This window comes from Melanostigma gelatinosum (assembly GCF_949748355.1).
Source record: "Melanostigma gelatinosum genome assembly, chromosome: 9".
Taxonomy (NCBI): Eukaryota; Metazoa; Chordata; class Actinopteri; order Perciformes; family Zoarcidae; genus Melanostigma; species Melanostigma gelatinosum.
In genome coordinates this window covers 12285606-12305937 of record NC_136642.1, presented here as the reverse complement: position 1 = coordinate 12305937, position 20332 = coordinate 12285606, and the positions used below count along the sequence as shown (strand labels likewise).

General features: G+C 42.6%; 2 protein-coding genes across 2 annotated transcripts; one reads left to right on the top strand and one right to left on the bottom strand.

The window, feature by feature from the left end:
- Positions 1-1678: 1678 nt before the first annotated feature.
- stx17 (syntaxin 17) lies at positions 1679-10412 on the top strand. Its single transcript, XM_079276317.1, has 7 exons — positions 1679-1821; positions 2554-2762; positions 2868-2933; positions 4859-5185; positions 5686-5736; positions 7811-7897; positions 9471-10412. The coding sequence occupies exons 2-7, from the start codon at positions 2640-2642 to the stop codon at positions 9711-9713; spliced, it is 897 nt and encodes a 298-aa protein (XP_079132443.1). The 5' UTR covers positions 1679-1821; positions 2554-2639; the 3' UTR covers positions 9714-10412.
- Positions 10413-12422: 2010 nt separating this feature from the next.
- Positions 12423-20316, bottom strand: erp44 (endoplasmic reticulum protein 44). Its single transcript, XM_079276020.1, has 11 exons — positions 20180-20316; positions 17731-17803; positions 16979-17018; positions 16570-16685; positions 15521-15705; positions 15292-15407; positions 15032-15206; positions 14675-14786; positions 14429-14570; positions 12680-12782; positions 12423-12582 (listed from the first exon to the last, which is right to left on the bottom strand). Exons 1-11 carry the CDS (start codon positions 20237-20239, stop codon positions 12472-12474), a joined length of 1233 nt encoding a protein of 410 aa, XP_079132146.1. The 5' UTR covers positions 20240-20316; the 3' UTR covers positions 12423-12471.
- Between the last annotated feature and the right edge of the window lie 16 nt (positions 20317-20332).

Below are 20332 nucleotides of genomic sequence, written 5' to 3'. Positions count from 1 at the left end.
ACACACACACACACACACACACACACACACACACACACACACACACACACGCTGAGGCAGACACATGAACCAAAGCATTTTTGATGATTTGCTGTTTAGATTTTCACTGTCAGTTTTGTTCTTCCCCCTCAGTCTGCGACTCTGGGAGTCCCCTGGAAGTGGACAGACAGACACACACAAATACACGCACACACACATGCACAACATGTGTATAACACCAGGGGACATCCCCTGTAGCGGGGGACTGTGTGTTTTACTGTGGCCTCTTTGCAAGGAGCATCCGCTGAGGGAAGAGTGTGTGGGGTGTTGGCCTAAATGTCAAAGGTAAAAGGTGCCAAAGAAGAGGAGTGGAAACATGCAATAGACCCACTCGCTGATCTCAGAGCAGCCGTGGGGGGGGGGGGGGGGAACCCCAATTCTCTCTCTTCGTCTTTCTCCCAAACACAACACAGACAAAAACATCACACTTTATGTGTCTTTCCACAGGATTGATGCTATAAACTGTGAACAGCTAAATGTAAATGACAAACAATAAAAAACGTTTTAGAAAATATGTAAAACTCAATCAAATCACCCATCTCTGTCCTATAACCTTTATCCATCGATTATAATTCATGTTATTCAGTGATGTTGGGTCTGAGGCTGGGATCTGAATCGGACTTTCTGATATATTGCCACTGCTTGAAATATTACCATGTTCACGTAAATGTGATAGTCTGGCTGTCATCAGTATTTGTGTCACATTTTGAAAGGTCACACATTTTAATTCATGGTGCCACACATAGTGACCCCACAGTCATGTAAATAACTACCTTTTACCCCACAGAATAGCTGTAGCCAGGATTTTGGAAATGTTTAAATTGTGAAGTCCGAAGACCCATTTCATTATCATCAAAATATTGTAATTATGATGGAGAACACTGTGCCATAAAACACATTTATTCTAATCGATCTATTTAGTTATTTATATTATAATTAGTGTAACAAAAATCACACAAGAAGTGTGATGCTGAATTATTTTGATTGAATATTTATTGGATTGGAATACAATTAACTTCTGATTGCTTTGATAGCAGAAGTGGCAACGGGTGTATCAGTTTCACTTGTGCACAGGGTCACACAAAAGGGGCTAATGATGAGCAATGACAACCAGATTCCATTTTGAACTAAATATTCACCATTACTTATTAAAACAACATAAATAAGCACTGCATTTGTTGTTGCTTTAGTTTTAAAAAACGCAACTATTGAGAAACAAAATACAAGTGGTTGATCTAAAACAGCCAATGTTGGAGTAAACTTCCTTGTAGTGCCTGAGCAATGTGTTTAATAGGAGAGAGAGAGAGAGAGAGAGAGAGAGAGAGAGAGAGAGAGAGAGAGAGAGAGAGAGAGAGAGAGAGAGAGAGAGAGAGAGAGAGAGAGAGAGAGAGAGAGAGAGAGAGAGAGAGAGAGAAAAAATAATGATTCTGAACTCTTTGTTATTTATTTTATATGCTGCCCCTTCCTGGTTAAAAAATAAACCATCGACCAAATATAATCAATAAGTGAAATAAACACGTTTTGTGACGTGTCGTTAGTTGCGCTGCAGTCACGGAGAACAGTCATGAGGAACACAATGTGCTGTGGGCGCTGGGTGAGATCGGAACTTATTCGTAGACGCACTGGGAAGAGAGTTGTTTACAAACAACAAAAGTGTCAGAAAAACACGAAATCGTTGCCGAAAATTAGCAAATGTAGCACATCGTTAATTTCCTCGACAGTATGGAGGATCATAACAGTCTTCAGCGAATACAAATGGCATCCTGAGTGATATTTGCAGTGGTAAGTGTCGCCGTATGTCCTTTTAGTTTCATTTATCTGGCTGATGGACTGGTGTTTAAAGATTGTCTGGCTAAAACAGTGCGTTAACTCAAATGTAATAAGAGTGATCGAACCGCACTAAGCTAACAGCTAGTGCCATGCTACTCGCTTCATTTATAGCTGTTGCAGAACTGTATGTGTGAAAGTTTCCATCCAGGTGTTCAAAAGACATCGAAGGAAATGCGACCAGATATCTCTCACTTAAATGAACTTTGACATGAACAACATAAACATAAAGTGTGGTTCACAATAACATTGAGAATAGGTTGCCTGAAAAGCTTAGTAGATGTTGGTATCAGCTTCTAATAGCCATTCAAATAACCCTCAGTGACACAGCAGGTGTACCAGAAGTCATTATTATGAACATTTAAATGACACAGTGTTGTGTACACTGTGGTTGCAAAAAAATACGATATCTTATTATCACCATTATTTTCATGATTGATGAATCTGTCAACCATTTTCAATGAAGTGATTAATTGTTAGTCACAGTTCTCTGGTTTCATCTCTCCATAGATGCTATCATGCAAGTAATACTTTATTACTCTTTTCACTGAAGGATGTTGGCAAGAAAAAAAGGATTGGTCTCATGGAGTTGCCAATTTTAGATGTGTGGGCATCCTTGCATGTGTCACATAGTTTATTCATTTGATTTGTGCATTTATTAAAATCATGCTCTGCTGGTATTTACAGTGTCTGTGGGGGCAGTGATATAAAGCTGAGCAGGTGCAGTCTCTAGGTTACAAAGAGGTGTTGGCTGTGGGCAGTCGGCAGGACACATGGCAGAGGAAGGCAACAAGCTGACACTGAGGCGCCTGGAGGCACCAATCCACAAGTTCATTAAAGTGGCTCTACCCACGGACCTGGAGAGGCTGCAGAAACACCACAATAACATACTGAAGGTGACGGCTGAAATCTGGCTGGACACATGATCGCACCCTCTCATCCACACTCTTACTTGCGGTTCACAGATGGATAACAGATAGTTTCTCTTTCATTTTTCACAGTACCAACAAAGCCAGCAATGGGACCGGCTTCATCTGGAGCATATTAACGCCAGCAGAACTGTTCAGGTATAAGATAACACTCTGTAAGCTGATGCATCGTTTTGTGTGTGTGTGTGTTATATTACCCGAGTCAGAGCCTGGCAGTGAATGTGAGCATTGACTGGTTGATGATGTGACTCACTGCCTCTCAAGATTCCTGAAGAAGCACGACCCTGCAACTGTATCGTACATTGTTGTCTCAAACTGTCAGGACATTTAGAAGCCTCAGTTCTGGAGAAACTTGACATTCCCTGATTTGTGGCGGTCTAAAGTGAAAACCAGTGGCAAGACACTGAGTGGTGTGTTTATCCAGCTACGTATATGAGTGAAGGAGGGAACTGTCTGCTGTTTTACAGCCTTCTGGAACTGATGTATGACCAGAGAGACTGAGCCCTGCCACACCACAATGAGCAAAGGGAATAATGCTTGACGAAAAACGTTCTAAACATTCTGTGTTTACTCAACACAAGGTCCAACGTACTTGCTGTACCCCCCCATATATGACCCCTTCTTATTATGTGAACAAAATTCCTCTCTAAAGTGACATGATGACATCTAAAACCACCTTTATGACAACTGAGCGACTCCATCTGAGGAGGAGGGCAAAGAGATGTCGTTAAAGGCAATAGAATAAATCAGTCAAATCTGTGAATATAGAATTAGCTTGTCCAGAAAAAACACACGCAAACATGTGAAATACATAAAAAGACTGGATCAGTTAACAACTAAAGGAACTTTCTGTATAGAAATGCACTCTTAAAAATCAGGGCAAGGAAAGAGCTGTTCCCAAACCTCAAATGGACCGTCTTGTGTGTGTGTGTGTGTGTGTGTGTGTGTGTGTGTGTGTGTGTGTGTGTGTGTGTGTGTGTGTGTGTGTGTGTGTGTGTGTGTGTGTGTGTGTGTGTGTGTGTGTGTGTGTGTGTGTGTGTGTGTGTGTGTGTAAGTACTTGCGGCCTTGTTCACATGGTGGGTGTGAAATGTCTCAGAGGATGTTGTTGCCTGGAAGCCGCCATGTCTCTGAAGGTGAAATAACTCCAAACAGGCACAGCCCATCCTCTCACCATTACCCTGCAAAACTCCAGGGAGACACACAGAGTGCTTTACCACGTCTTCATGGTGGTAATCCAGAGTAGGGGTTAGTCCACTCTGCTTTAGGTGTGTGTGTGTGTGTGTGCTTATATTCCATAGCATAGATAGAATATCTGCTACTGAGGATGTGTTTGGTTGATCTGTGTGTGTTTGAGCGTCGTACGCTCACGGTGAATTTGCAGGCTGACCGGTGCCTGCCCTGACTGCCTCTGTGTTAATTAGTGTGTTTTTCAGTTTTATGCACACGAGGACGAGTGTATGCATGTATGTTTATTCATGTTGTGTGATTAGCCAAATGTGTTATCGGCAGCGTGGTGACCCCCTGAGCCCCGGTCGGGCTGCGGCCTGGAGGGCTGATGGCTGGGATGTAATCCTCCTGTCACCCTCAGGGCACGGTGGGATGAGGGGCCTTGTGGTCCCCAGCCTCATATCTGAACCGTATTAAGCCCACACCCCACAGCACGCACGGACACGCACTTCCCAACACTAGAACAGTTTATTGGAATGCTGAACCCGTCAGCATGAGCACTTCTTTCCAACTGGGGCAACCGGCAAAATGAACAAGAACTAGTATTTTTGTCTGAAGATTTATGTGTAGAGTTGTTCATTCATTTTACAGTTAAGGATCCAATTGATTTTATTTCCTCCTGTTTCAATAGTTTACTTGTATTTCGATGTGGTGTCATAAACACCACACTTGTTAACTCGTGTGTCTTCTCTCATCTGTATGGTGTTTTTGCAGTGATGGCTCGATGTTACCACAGGTTTTCTGCATCCCAGTGCCATGAATTTCATTCGTTGTTTGTCTGTCCCTCTCTGACAATGTTCTGACATCACGCTGCTTCTTTTCTGTCTCCCTGCAGCAGTTGAGAGCTAACGTCAGAGAGATGGAGAACCTGTGCAAACGGGTTCGTGCCGAAGACGCTGCCGCTTTGGAAGCGCTCGTCAGGCCAGTCAGAGATCGGGCATCAGCCGCCGCACGAGACTTCCTGTGTTTGCACGCTACCCCCGTGCCTCAGCCGGCGCCAGCAACACCACCTGCCACTCAGCCGTCCAGCTGTGTGTCCAGCAGTTGCCACGCTGATGACAATATGTGCGAGCAGCCAGTGTCTAGCAGGCAAATTCAGCTACACCTTCCAGAAATCCCTGCTGATCAGAGTGCGTCTGAGTCCTGGGACAACCTGGAAGAGGTATGAGGGCTGGACCCTAACATGCAGTCTGGATATCATATTCGATTTAACACTTAAATTCATAGTAAAGTAATGTTCAAACTAAACTGAACATTTTCGAAGTAAATCTTGTTGCTTTACTGTTGTTATAGACCCTTCTTTTTGATACGTAGGTTCAGCATATTCTTGTATGCAAAACAAGGTTTGAGTTAAAGTGAGCTTTACTTCCTCCTGTAAAAGTAAAAAATTAAAAAAGGTCCAAGGATTGGATTGGACAGGCACTGTTAATTATGTTGTATATTGTATTATATTTGTCTTTCTCTGTCTCGTTCATGTGATTCTAAACAAAGGAGTTGAATGTTTTATCTCAGCCTAAAATACACATAATACACATTAATATTCACGTTCATTCGTTGATGTGACTTTCAACCCAAACACTGATAGTTTGGACATACTGTTGCTGTAGATCTGCGTGATAAGCAGCACAATGAAATAAATGTGGGGATGTCTTTCTCTCTCAGGATCTGAAGGAACTGAGTGGTTTGGTGACGGAATTTTCTCTCATCGTCCATGTGAGTACGAACACACAACTCTACTGCATACTTCCTGGCTGCTACATTCACGTTTCTCTATCTACATGTGTGCTAAGCTACCCCCTGTGAACGAGAACAATGTGACGGAGGCACTTTGCCTCTAGCGTTTCCAGGAAGTGGTGCGTATTTGACCGTGTGCGCTTGTGTTGCCTGGTAAAGCTCCTCTGAGAGGAGGTTACGCAGATCGGCTCAGGGCTACCGCTGGGGCCCCAGAGGCCCTTCACCAAGGCAGGAGGAGAGATTGAGGAGTGGGCGAGGGCGCGAGGGAGGATTTGGGGGAGGACGCCGGGTTGTCCACAGGGGGAGAGGTGGGGAACAATGGCTACATCGGAGCAGGTGGAGAACAGACGGCTCAGATTATCACTCTATCCTCAGGGATAGAAAAGGAGAAGCAAGGAGAGATTAATAGTGAAAGAGACAGAGAGCGACGATGTAGTTAGGTTAAAAAAAAAAAATTTTAAAAGGCAGGGGGGGAGGGTTGGGGGGGGGGGTGCAGAGAGCATAGACATGTTGTTGTGGTGTCTCAAGGGTGAAAGACACCGTTAGGGGAGTAATATTCCAGCTCTCAGCCACAGTGGAAATACTGAGTGAGAGTGTGGTTGTGTCTGTACATGCGTCACGGTAGTGGCTGTTCCGGTGTCTGTGTCCTTACTGGTATGCTTGTTCTTTGTGTGTCTTCTAGGAACGCACAATTATGAGCTCAGCTTGCGACTGTACTTTATAAAACTGGCAATTAGAATTACTGAATGACAATTGCTTATTTCGTTTGATAAGAGGCTTGAAAAAAAAGTTAATATTTTCAATTCATTGAAATAAATCACTGTAGCTTTTAAACAGAGGACAAAAACCTCTTAAATGATTTAAGTTTTACCAAAGCTGGAATAGATCGGTTTTCCGTACGTGCACACATCAATTAATCAAAAGATTATTATGAGCACGAACTTCCGCCGTAGATAATTATTAAATTTGGCAGCTTTTGAAACTTCTCATATTAGAAGTCCATGAGATCATGAGCTGAGATTAAATAAGAAATATGACAAATAAAAACAAAGTCCATTTAATGGCGCTTTAAATCTAATTATACAATTTTCCTCAGCAGATGTCCAGTTGTCATGGATTTGTAGGTGTTAAAATATCTCTTCAACTGTTGAATGGATGTTGAAATGAGACAAACTAATGTTTTAAAAGTCAAGAATACACTTTCATTCTTACATGTTCTCTACATTTCCACCCAAACTCCTGAACATATTCAAAATGTATGACCACATTATTGGAAACGGCTGCGTTTGTCATCTTCTTTCTTTTTTCTGTTATTATTTTTTATTGTTATATAATGTCATTTTAGGCCTTTATCAGACAACAGGAAACGAAGGAGAGAGCGATGCAACAAAGGTACCTGACCGACCTGGAAGCGGGGACGTTGGGCTCCCTGCCTCAGTCACTTTGTTCTCTCGAACGGGAGGATTGACGGCTCTTTCCTGTTTCACATAACAGCAAACTGAATGTCTTCGGGTTTTGGGCTGTTGGCCAAATAAGACCAAACATGTGAAGATGGCACCTTGGACTGTGGGAAATTACAATGGGCATGTTTCACAGTTTTATCGAGAAAATAATTCGCGGAGGAATTAATAATGAAAACAATTTTTAGTTGCAGCTCAATCATCATCTTGGTGAAACTGCTGCTTTTAAGGGAGAAACAAAAGTGCTCTTGTTGTTGTTTGGTCACTGTGTCCATCCAGCCCTCACATGGAGAGAGACAGCTGCCTCTCTGAATATTTCATGAGATCTACACAATACCACACACACACTATGACCCCCCCTCAGTGAAATCTCCTTTGAATATACCTACAACGTCCACACACACGCATTCACACCCTTCCTGTGTTACCTTGTGCCGGAGACCAGAATTTGGAGAGATAAAAGAAAGCTTAATACACAACAGGTGGTAGCTCTTTCACATGTGTGTGTGTGTGTGTATCTGTAGGTGAATGTGCTTACTTGAGTGTGTGTGTGTGTGTGTGTGTGCGTTAATATGTGTTTGTGTGTGCATCAGTCCCAGCAGGAGAAGATTGACAGCATAGAGGACAACGTCAACACAGCCGCTGCCAACGTGGAGGAGGGGACCAAGAGCCTGGGGAAGGTGTGTGTGTGTGTGTCCTGATGATCTGATGCGCGTGTGTGTGTGTGTTTGTGTCGTGTTTGGGAGATGGGGGGGATCGATGGCACTTTGCCTCCCAGCCATTCCACAGCATTTGTCCCTATTGATCCATTCGAATACGGAGGAAAGCTGCAATTAAGGAAATAGAGAGAGGAGAGGGATCGAGAGGAGTGGAGGGGAGGAAGCGTGATAGAGAGGTAGGATGAGAGGGGTGACAAGAGAGGGTCTGTGCATTTGTGTGCGCGTAGCATTAAGGAGGGGTTTGAATGAGTGTTTAATAGTTTGTCAGGAGCAGCATTCGGCCTTCCAAAATCAATTCAGGACACGACACACTGAGTGTTACTCCGAAGGACAACTCAGTGCCCTCCTTCACACGTACTACGCACTTGAAATGTTGAACTTTTTGTCTGTAATACTCAGAATGAATCACCTGTTGTTATTAATCTACAACACACACACAAGTGCAAACTGATTTCTACCAAGGATTGTGACATTTTCTAATTGTCCAACTGTCCTCAGTGTCCATGAGCATCAGCACACATGGAAATAAAACGTGGATTAAACCATCTGCTAAATGAATGTTATTTCATTTCAGTTAGGTTTAACTTTAAATTTAAATTAAATGGTGTGGGCATCATTCCATTCACCTACATTGTCTTTAGATGGCTGCAGGAATTTCAGACTGATAAAAATAAGCATACGAAACCAAAATTGTGTAGCCGGATACCAATAAAAGGTATGTGAGAAAATCAGATTTTAAATTAAATGTAAGTGCAACGACCCTTGAACAGTTTGAACTTTAGTCCCAACATTTCTGAAATAAATGCTACAAATAATAAAATATTCTTTTGAAATGGTTCTTTTAAATTGAATTCACACAGTTGGCAGCGCAAGCAAAGGTTGCCCTCTCTGTGAGGTTGCTGGTAGATGGGCTGCACATTAGACGGGGGGTGTGTGGAGAGATAAAGCAGATGAGAGGGGTATCAGATGTTTTAACGTGTTTGAAAGCTTGTAATCTGTCATCAGGTCAAACCGCATTACACACACACACACACACACACACACACACACACACACACACACACACACACACACACACACACTCTTCCTCCTGCCTCTACAACCTGTGCCGAGAGTCCTTTTAACTCAGATGAAATTAAAATTCCCTCAACTGCCACAAGCAATGCTCGCTTTTGAACTAGATTAATTTAACGGTGAAGTGTTAATCAAGAGTGTGTCCCTGTGTGGGTGTGTGTGTGTGTGTGTGTGTGTGTGTGTCATAAATTGTCATCAGCAAAGAGCACCTTCCAGTCTGATGATAACAGCCGTAATAACACAGGGGCCACATCTCTCTGATTTCTCCTAAATGGATATCATGAAAAGTCTTTGATGCAGCAATGGAAATGTTGATTTACATTTACACATGCAGGCTTGTTGGTCGATGTGTGATCATGAAAGGATAGACATGTATCGCAGACTGTCTAATGACTCAAAAGGCGCGTGCATGTGGATGTTAAATTAAACTGGAACATATTTCTTCTTCCTGTCTCTCTAGGCGGTTGGCTACAAGTTGATGGTGTTGCCGGTTGCTGGCGCGTTGCTGGGCGGTGTGTTAGGAGGTCCACTCGGCCTGCTGGCTGGGTTCAAGGTCGCAGGGGTGGCTGCGGCTCTGGGAGGCGGGGCTCTGGGGTTTGCAGGCGGCAACCTGGTCCAGAAACACCGCAAAGCCCGAGTGGATCTACAGATGAAACGACTGACGGCACCGCCACCAGAACCAGAGTCAAACAAGGACAAATGACCCGACAGTTCTGGTCACCGAATCACAAGGCTCCAGGGTTGACTGACCAATCGGAAGCACAAACTAGAACCCGGGCGGTGTCACAGTGCCTTAAAGAGACTCAACATAACACGTCGTTTGTACAACAGTTCTGCGTTAACAGCTTGACGTTCGGGTGTGAGTGGTTTGTCTGTGAGGACGTTCATCTCAGTTTATACACACAACTGACTTTTTAATTCTGAAGCAGTTGTTTTCACTACATATTTTAGTGTGCATCTATGTCAGCATGACATTACATCTCTTAACTAAAAAAGAAATATTTGTCACCAAATAAATAAATGTAACACCTCAGTGGCAGTGTGAACCGGTGCATGAATCACGCCGTTTATTAAGACATCGTTTATTCCTCGAGCTAGCATCTTTATTTTTCATATTATTTGTCACCAGTGATTGCGTCTGTGATCATGCCTCAGTATTCCTTTATGCAGAACAGCTGCACTACTGATGATTACAGTGATATATATGGAGTTAAAAAAATGTGGTGGTACGTTCAATTAAAGTGGATAAGCTTCAATGTTTGCATAAATTATACTGTTTATAGATACTGACCTGCTTTTGCAACGTGTGAGAGCCAAACTGCACATAAAGCACCAAAGTGCCACTGTCCAGGTCACTTCAGGGACTGGAGTGGAACAACCTGCCATGTATTGATTGTACCGATGCAAATAAAACGTTTCTTTTCAATGTCATTCGTTGGATAAATATCAGAGGTCAGGGGGACCTGACGTACAAAGCATCAGACAACACAGTATTCTGTAAAATGTTTTTTAATTTACCTTTTCATTATTTTTTTTGACTCTTCTTCCCCTCTGAGATGACTGGTTTTAGAAATGGCCTCACGCCCCCCCCCCCCTGTTGCTCTTCTGTATGTGGGCTGATATGTCACTATGCAGGCATCTGGTGGCCTCGATGGAAGGGCAGGGATGCACAGTACAAACGTAGCAATGGTTCCCTACGCTCTTAATCTGGATTAATTCACACTCGAGGATCTCGGGGAGCTGGACTTGTACCAAAACCTCAGAGACATATAAAGAGACAAAACCAGTTTTAAGAGAAGTTGTATAAAGTGGCAGACTGTAAATTTCCACCGTTCATCGCATGGGTTTCCCCCTCTTGTCTCGGCTTTTTAAAGCACTGGGAAGGACGCAGTCTTTTTCTCCCCCGGCATGATGACACATTTCACAACAGGTAACAGCAGAAAAAAAAACAGCCATTTCATAAATTCAGAATAATTAGAAATTACATCGTTGCAAAAAAATGTTTTCCTCCATTTGATTCCTGGGAGCACAACTCGGAGGTGTTACGGCAAATACTGCGCCTTTAAAAAGGTATCGAGCCCCCTTTGACGTTGCATGTTTTACAGTAGTGGAGGTAATCAGCATTTTAGCCACAGAAGAATAAAAGACGTTCAGATTTCTTGGGTACAAAATTTAAAACCAAATCCCGATTGCACAAGTTTTCATGTCCTTCAAGACGTAAAAGAGGCACCTGTGGAAACAGTTACAGCCTTAAGTCGACTTCAATAGGACTGTAACAGTTTTACACTAATTATTTCACATTCTTCTTTAAAAATGCCGTGTAGATTTGGCTTAATGTTTGGGGTTGTAGATAAATATCTATAGCTGCACTTTGCTGCATAAATATAACCTTCCACCGCCACACACCGCCCAGGGCCGGCTGCCGAGAAGCCTCCACACAGCATGATGCTGCCACCACCAGGCTTCATGGTAGGGAGGATGTGCTGCTCGGTGTTTTAAGCTTTACTAAACACAGAATTTAGTATCATGACCAGAAGGTCGTTTTGACATTTCAGTATTTTCTGTTAATCGTTGAGAAATCCTAATTACATCCACTGCGATTCAAAACAGTGACGCATAATAAGGTCCGAGGGGGCAATACATTTTACAAGCACTGTAAGAGACGTGATCTAGAACCATTTAGTACCAGGGAGAGAAGGGGTGCATCTCAATAGGCTGGAGTAGCTCGGCCTCTTTATCTTCTGTGACAAGTCACGGTTTGAAGTTGTGCGACCACTACCAAGCATTTCAAATTCTAGTTTTCTATTCCTTCAGAACGTGTGTGGAGAAGATATGGAGATAAAGCTACTTCAAACAGGTATATTGTTATAACTTACAAATTTACAAATGAACTAAACTAGAGTTGCTCATATTGAAATGCAGCCATGAGGTCAGAGAGACTAAACAACAAGCGTCTCCCGTCAGACAGGCTGAACTGGACTACCCACAGATAAGAACCGTTACGACTGGAGTGAGGGAACTGCTGTTAGTTTCCACTACAAAAAGCCGGAATAAAGAAAGGAATAAAATAAAGAAAACTCTGCATTTAATTTAGACCAAAAATGAGACTCCCATGTAGCACAAACATATTTACAAACAAATCAAAGTAAAAACACTTCTTTTGATGTCCTATTGCCCCCAACACCCGCCCACACACGATTTCTTCTTTACACCCCCCTCCCCCTTCCTTTTGATCCAAAATAAAAACTGTACGTGAAAGAGTTATGAAAATATAGGTTATTGTGTCGTGGACTGAACTCCTTCTGTTCTTCTTTTTCCTCCTTCATTCTCCTCTTCATCTCTCTCTTCAGTAAGGGTGTTGGGTGTTGCTGTTCTGTCCCGTTGCCTGTCCCAACCCTACCCCCCCCCCCTGACCCTGGGGCATGGCATTGAGTCACAGGATCACTGGAAGGCTGCTGAGGTCACAGCTCGTCACGGTCCCGACTGAGGATGGTGTAGCGAGTCTCGCTGGGCGCCAGCTTCTGGAATGAGCTCTCTGGAGGGCTGCTGGCCACTTCCCCTCCCGTCTCCTCCTGAGGGTAAAAGTCAGAACAAACAGTGTTCACGTGACGCAGTGAAACAAACTTTCAGTGGCTTCCGTGCTGGTGTGTGCCGACGCTGCTGCCTGACCTGTCCTGGCGTACTGTCCGTGGGATCAGGACCGTGGTGAAACTCTCGGTGTAGCTTTCCAGAGTGAAGGTCCAGCACAAACTGTCTCAGCTGGCCAGGGATACTAGAAAAAAGAAACACATTGGACATGCAACAACATGTTTTTCTGGGAGGCTTGTTTATGCAAGTGAAGGAAGTGTGCATCTACTCATGGACGAGCAGCTCGTGACAGCGCGAGATGTAAACATGAATGCCGTCCTCCTCGGCTGAGCTGTAATGTAAGCTAGCTCAATGGTGCTAGGTGAGCTAACAGTATCGAGTGTAAATGCACACTTTCTTCGGCGCGGTGATGCGGTCGGCGGGTGTAGTCTAGTAGAAAGAAAACAGTTCCTACATGAAACTGAGCACAGCACGGTCTGTGGATTATCTTGAGTAAACGAGTCAGGATTTCTGCTGTAGAGTTTTTCAAATCTCGTCATTTTCCGAAACAGCTACAAAGATGTTGAAGTCGTAATGCCAAATCAAGCCAATAAAATCAAAACTAATTTAAAAGCCATGATGATGATACGGTGTGACCTGAATATTAAGTTGATTTAAGTTATCCGTCTCTATGTTAGTAGATTTTCGTAACACAATTCATTCAGATTGAGGCATTAGGATTCTTAGGTGTTTTAGTTTTTTTCCCCTTATGAAGGGATCATCTGTACATGAAAATTCATAACTCATACGTGGCTCTTAATAGCCTGTTTGACAAAGGCATTCCAACACACAAAGTTCTGAAATATAGTTGATGTGAGAGTAAACGGCTTGTGGCAGCAGCAGAGCACCTCGGCCCCTGTGGACGTGTCGTGAAGCAGCATTAATCCATATCAAGCGTGCTTATTAACGACAGGTCGTGAGCTGTTGTCATATCACAGAGGTGGCGCAGCTCCACAGTCAACGCTAACCGTGTGTCAGAGCAGCATGCAGACACACACGTGTGTGTGTGTGTGTGTATGTATATATATATATATATATATATATATAAATACACTGTGCTAATGTAATTACAAGCTGTGTGCCACATGCGGGGTTGATGTGATGTAATTAGGTTGTGGAGGGCTGGTCAGTCCTCGGGGCTTCAGTCTATCTGATCAAACTCTGATTGGGGACTGGGGGGGCCCGAGTGGTGGGGGGGCAGAATAAATAAGATTAAATTAGACTGGATTAGTTTAGCATTTATTGCACGTGCCAAATCATGTCATATTAGCTCCGGTGTCCTGGCCCATTCATAAAGGACAGATTTTAGGAGGTGTGACATTTCTCTGTTTGAGTGCACAGTGGATTATAGTGTGTGTGTGTGTGTGTGTGTGTGTGTGTGTGTGTGTGTGTGTGTGAGAGAGAGGGGGGGGGGGTGTAATGAATGAAATGAGATTAATTTAGGGAGATTTCGTTATGAACATTTTCATATACGGTGTCAGTATCTGGCAATAATTGCTCAAAAATGTCCAAAACATTGCTGAATATATCAGACTAATTTGACACGTGGGTGATTCATTTGATAATTTCAGCCGCATTCGTGTTTCCACCTATATTTGTCTTTCTTTTTGCATGAAAAAAAATCACCAGCCTCTATTTTGAAAAAATAATGTATTGAAAAAAATAATTAAAATGTATTAGTATTGTTTTAAATTACACAATTAAATATAATATAATATTGTGCATATTTAAGGACTATATTGCTGCACACATACAGTTCATTTTAAAGAGAAAGTGGAAGGTGGTACTCACTTGAGGTCTTTAAAGTCGGGGTAGACATACATGTGTCTGAATGAGTCTATAGCAATGACGGGACAGTCAGCAGGAGTTTTCTGGATGTGCAGCAGAGGATGCCGGAACTTCTCGCAGTCTGCGTGCAGGAAGTTTATAGACCCTGAAGGGGAGACACCAACGTCATGAACACCACTTCTGTAGACAAGGCCGCTCGGTTCATGAGCAGTGATCGGTAAACAACACGCCACGAACACACAGCCTCACCTTTCTCGCTGATGAGCTGGCGAGCCACTTCATGCTGGAACTTCTCTAAACTCTCTGTGTCTTCTCTAACGTGGAATAAGATGAGGAAAGGGATTCCTTCTTCAGTCAGCTCCTAGAAAACACAAATACACACACACACACACACACACAGTGTCAAAGACAGATGGAGTCAGGGCCTTTCCGTGGCTCAGCAGATGGACGACCCACACAGACTCCATAAATACCCTCCAGGCTGTTTTTTTGTGTGTAAATAATCCTTATGTACATCTAGATATCCAGATTTACACATTTAACATCAGATGAAAAACCAAAAGGTCAAGCAGACAATGCTCTGTGTAAAAAAAGCCGGCCACTAACCTCTCCATTTTCAAAGGTGATCTCCCTGACCAGAGGCACACACTTGTCCTGGGCCCAAGCGTAGGTCAGGTCGAAATTGTTGAGTGAGCCGAGGTAGACCATGTCCGGGACGCTCTCCCCCACAGGCTTGTAGATTATGTTGTCTCCACTGAAGCGCTCGGCCTCAGACACGGCTCTATACGAGCACAGCAGATCAGGAGATTTAAAGATAAATAGAAACTGAAGTACTAAATCTCAGCCTAAAATGAAGCTGGTCTCACCCAAAGGCAGTCAAGAATGTGCAGTCATCACGAAGGATGTTGGCAACTTTCTCAAAAGTGTGGTAGTTATCCGAGTCCCTTTGTTCAAAGTAAGCGATGACGTTTCTCTTGCTCCTCTGTTGAATAAGATATTATGAAAAATAAATCATACCTTTTCCTGTGAATGTGGCAATTTGCGATGTTTATTAGACACAGTGTTTGTGAGTGTGTGTATTTGTTTGCCACTCACATCCAGAGTATTAACCTCCTCCATTGAGTTCATCTCTTTCACCGGGTCGACCTGCTGCTGGCGGATGAAGTCTGCGATGGCCGCCACCGACCTCTGACCCCTGTACTCCCTCTTCATCATCATCCCATTGCGGAACAACTTCAGCGTTGGATACTTGGAGATGCGGTACCGCTGGGCGATGTCCGCTACACAGCGAGGCAGGGGAGAAGTTAAGCAAAGAAGGACAAATCAATTGATGGAGAGGAGGAAGCTGAGTTAAAAACACAGGGGGATGGGTGGACGAGGACGGAGCGGCGACAGAGGCGGCAGTTAAACCTCAGTCTGAAAACACTGCCTTCAGTCAGCTCCGAGCTCTGATCTCCGACATGAAAGCTGCCCCCTGCCAAGAGTAAATACTCTCTATGCACACACTGAATCAGAGCATGTGTGTGTGTGTGTGGCAGGTGTCAATCTCCCTGCGGGGTGTCTCTAAGCCTCCCGTCTTCACAGGAAGCAGCAGTTTTGTCATTAGTCTTCAAACAGTTCGCAGGTCATCAATAATTCTCTTTAATTAGCTTTATCTCAAAAGGATGAGGCTGGCGGTTTATGTTTCATCGCTTTGGAGTCCAGAGCATCTATGTGTACATACGTGCATCAAATATAGTAAGAGTGCGTGTGTGCATGTGTGCCTCTTTTCACCATAAACAACCTACAACCACCCCCTATATATTCACATCAATAATAGTTTGGGCAACAGATGAATCATCCAAGTAAGAAAACATAAAACCATTTCCCAGTTTAAACTTAAAAATCACTAATATTAGTTCACTTGTCTTTGTTTCACATTGTTATGAAATAAATACTTTGGCTGTTTATCAAGTGAATAAATGGTTTAGCTCTGGTAACTTGTGTTGGGCATTACTCATTCATGTTACAGGTTACACAAATTTAAAAAAAAGATCAATAAGTGTTACATGTTTAAATGCATCATAATTGCATCTGTATGTCATTTGGCAATTTTCTTGACAATGTTAAAGAACATTGGAAACGAATAAAAAGGTAACACTCACAATGTTGGTCACAGTCGACGCGGGCAAACACCACCTGCTTGGTTTCAGGGAACTCCTCCCTTGCGATGTTAGAGGATTCCTCAAAAATTGGATGGAGCATCTGACTGAACCTGCACCTGTAAAGCGGGGCAGGGGAAGCGGTGTGAGGCCAAAATAATTTCCATAATTTGAAAGGAAGTTATATTGACTTTTTCAGATCCATTGGACTTAATGTTGACAATCCATCAATTAATTCGACCAAATGAGAATAAAAGAGACACACTATGTAAAAATCAACAAAATCTCTAGTGCCGATGATAGTAATCTAATTATACCATGTGGCGTTCATAGGAACAGTCAGCATCATGAGCAAAACTCATTTGAATGTCTAACATCCAATGAAAATTAGAGAGAGAAACGACACACTTACCAGTCTGCATAAAAATTGACTAATGCCACCCCAGCATTATCTGCAAGGAAACACACAAACAGGAAATAAATACAAGCCTCGATACATTACTAAATACACTGTTAAATGTATATTTTGTTTGTAAAACTTTGTGGTGATTAGGCTACTCAATCCTAAACCCCTTAGTTTTCTGTCAATGATGGAAAAAACTAAACAAGAGGTTTAAAAAGGGTTTAAATGGTGCCATCCATACCGTTTACCTGCATTTAACCAAAGCATCAAACACCAAAAGATTGTCCTACAAACATTATGTCTTTGGCAGAGGAAATAAAGATGGAAAAATTAATATCTCTTAGAAACAAGGGAGGGAGAAAATTGTTGAAAATGAGTATTCAATGAATAATTTTACATTTTGGGAAATACGCATATTTGTTTCCTTGCCAAGATCTCGATACAAGAGAAAGAAATACAAGATAATAAGCTGATTGGCCCCGTTTCCTGTCTTCATGACGCCAGGAAATGACAATCACAGCAGGCGTGTGGGGCGCGTTGGCTCCGCAAGTGGCCACGGCGTTTGGTTGCGCACCTCAGAATGTTTGTAAGTTGGCACGCTCTATCACGCGACTGTCATAATTAGTTAACTGATACAAGCACTATTTGTATGTTTAGAGATTGTACAAAGAAGGCCAACTCGCTTTTAAATGCTGTCTGAGGAGGCTCACGTTACTTCGCCAAGCGCAAATACAAACAAGGCTTCAACTGTCATTCCTTACTTAGGACGTCATCAATGTTGCCTGAATCCAGACTGGTGATTTCTGCTTGTCCGGGAGTAGAGAGGCCCATCACCTGCAGACACAGGAAGAGATAGGTCAGCGTTTTAAACATAAAAACACATGCATGCTGGTTGAGACAACTTTACAACCTTTAGTCATTCCCAGAGGGAAATTTCACGACTAAAGACTTTTAAGTTGAGATTACATTTAAAAAAAATGCCTTTTTAACCCTTTAAGATCACTACGCTGTTCATACTGTGCACACATTTAAAAATATCTGTTTCACCAAAGAATAAGTTACAGTACAGAAGCTAAAGACGCTCCAACTTCAATTTTTTATACTTTGTTGCTAAAAAATGTGACAAACCAGTGGGGCAGCGTCCATTTGTTAGTGTGTTGAGCCCACGTATCTCCTAAGGAGGTCAAACTGCATCCGCTGTCATCTTCAAATGAATCAGCACTGCTGATTATGAGCGCCACCTAGAATCATTCAACTTGTCACTCTAATGCCTAATTGAGGCTGCATGTACTGTATTTGAATTCATATTCTTTCAGGCACTCTTTACTCAAAGAATATGGCCATAAACAAGGATACTGACACAATTTTATACAAACATCCTGTTTTGGAAAATTTACATTTTCTCTGGCAACTAGAGAACATGAGCTAGAACTATGGTCAGTAGAATTATACTATTTTTCTAATCCTGCAGCCATCTTTTTTTTCTTTCATGTACATCCCTCTCTGGGTGAATTACTAAAAACAAGAACACGGTGAAATTGTTATGCACCAACAGGGGATTTCTGAATTCCAGCTCTGATTGCAAAGCTGTAAACATAATTCTGTATGAAAGAGATCACCACCGAGGCATTTTAAGGGCTCAAATGACATTCACTGGAGGGTGAAAAGGGGGAAAGAACACCAACGTTGTTGAGGTGCTGATTGCCAAATGAAAACACAGCGGTGCAAATGAAAAAAGGGATTTGTAGCCTGAGTGAACTCTTTTAATGAAAGGAACTATCAGCCACTGTAATAAACACTTAACATTGCACAGTCAGTGTTATGCAGTGTGCCGGTACTATCTCTTTATCTGCTGTGTTATCTTTTCTGACTCAACATCCTCGTCAAACAGGATATATATGGCATCATCCTCCTCCAGGCTGTGACAAACACAAACCAGTTTCAAAACAAATTGTCAAATGGTCAAATAACCAGAGCGTGCAGTGCTAAATGCTTTATTGGATAACCCTTGATATGTAACTGAACTTTTGCTCATACATAAACCAATAGCGGGGGTGTAACAGCCACTGTCCTTCCCTTTGTTTAGTGTTGTTTAAGTGTTTCCTCATGTGAAATAAGGGCTTATATCGATTAAATGATTAATTAATCATCTAGTGTTTGAAGTGTCAAATTAGTTAAACGTATGTGTGCATGCATGAAAAATGGCCGGAAAGGTGTCAGCAATTACTCAATTATCAATAATTATTATTATAATTATGTCGATTGACTAATAATTTAATAGACTTGTAATTTCAGCACAATAGAAAATATTTCCTGATTTCCTTCTGGACAGTATAAACGTTTTTAAAACAATTAGTGTATTTTTACCATATAGGCTGACACAGCTGCGCACTGATAAGAAACGCCACCGTTGCTGTGGTTAGACACGATGAAGACACTTCTCTTCCAACTCGGTGAGAAGTTTTAATTTTTCATTTCAGGCCCAAAATTCTCACCACAGCGGAACAGCCACACTAGGTCTAATTCCGGGTTGTCAGCCAATGAGAATGAGCCACAACAGAGGAATTCTCCAACCGGCGAGCACCAGTCAGAGAGACGTTACAGTCTGTGACAGATACACGAAGAGTCCCACAATAAATGTGTGCAGCTGTACAATAACACATATAAAGCTTGATAAACCGCCGTACACCAACGCATTCAATAAAAAAAAAAACGTAAACTAACCATTCAACCAGTTTCTCTCTGCTGTCAATATGTGGTAACAGCTAATGCTAGCTCGATGCTTTATTTCTCCTCAACAAAGTTATTAGGAGTCCAACATACGCCAATTTCTTAAGTTTTGATTGTACGGTCTGTTAAATATGTGGATTACAAAACAGGGATATTGTTACCACAGTTAACGTTACTCAACACTACCGGCTAAAATGACATTGCAGCTGGATAACTCGATTAGTTAAGAGAGTCGGCTGGTGAAACACATTCAAAATGACAATGAACATGATGAATAACAGCACTTCCAGCAGTGAGTGAGCTGCATCCCTGGTCACCTTTAGCCACTTTAAAAGTCACGTCACATGCCAGAAGAAGGCTCACCTGTTAGCTAGCCTGCTAACTGTACAGCACCAGGCTAACCTGGCTAGCTTCACGTTAGCTTGCTCTTGTAGACGTAGTATTCAATGAATATTCCGAGGCTGAAATACACATGCTTACCAGCAGCACACCCGTGAAGAAGCGGATATCGAGAGAGAGAGATATTGCTCGCAGTTTCATTGTACAGGTTAGTTATTGGAGATGGTGGTGGTGAATCTTCCCAGTTTGTCTCGACGCCGCTCTAGACTTCATGCGGAAACCGACGTCGAACAA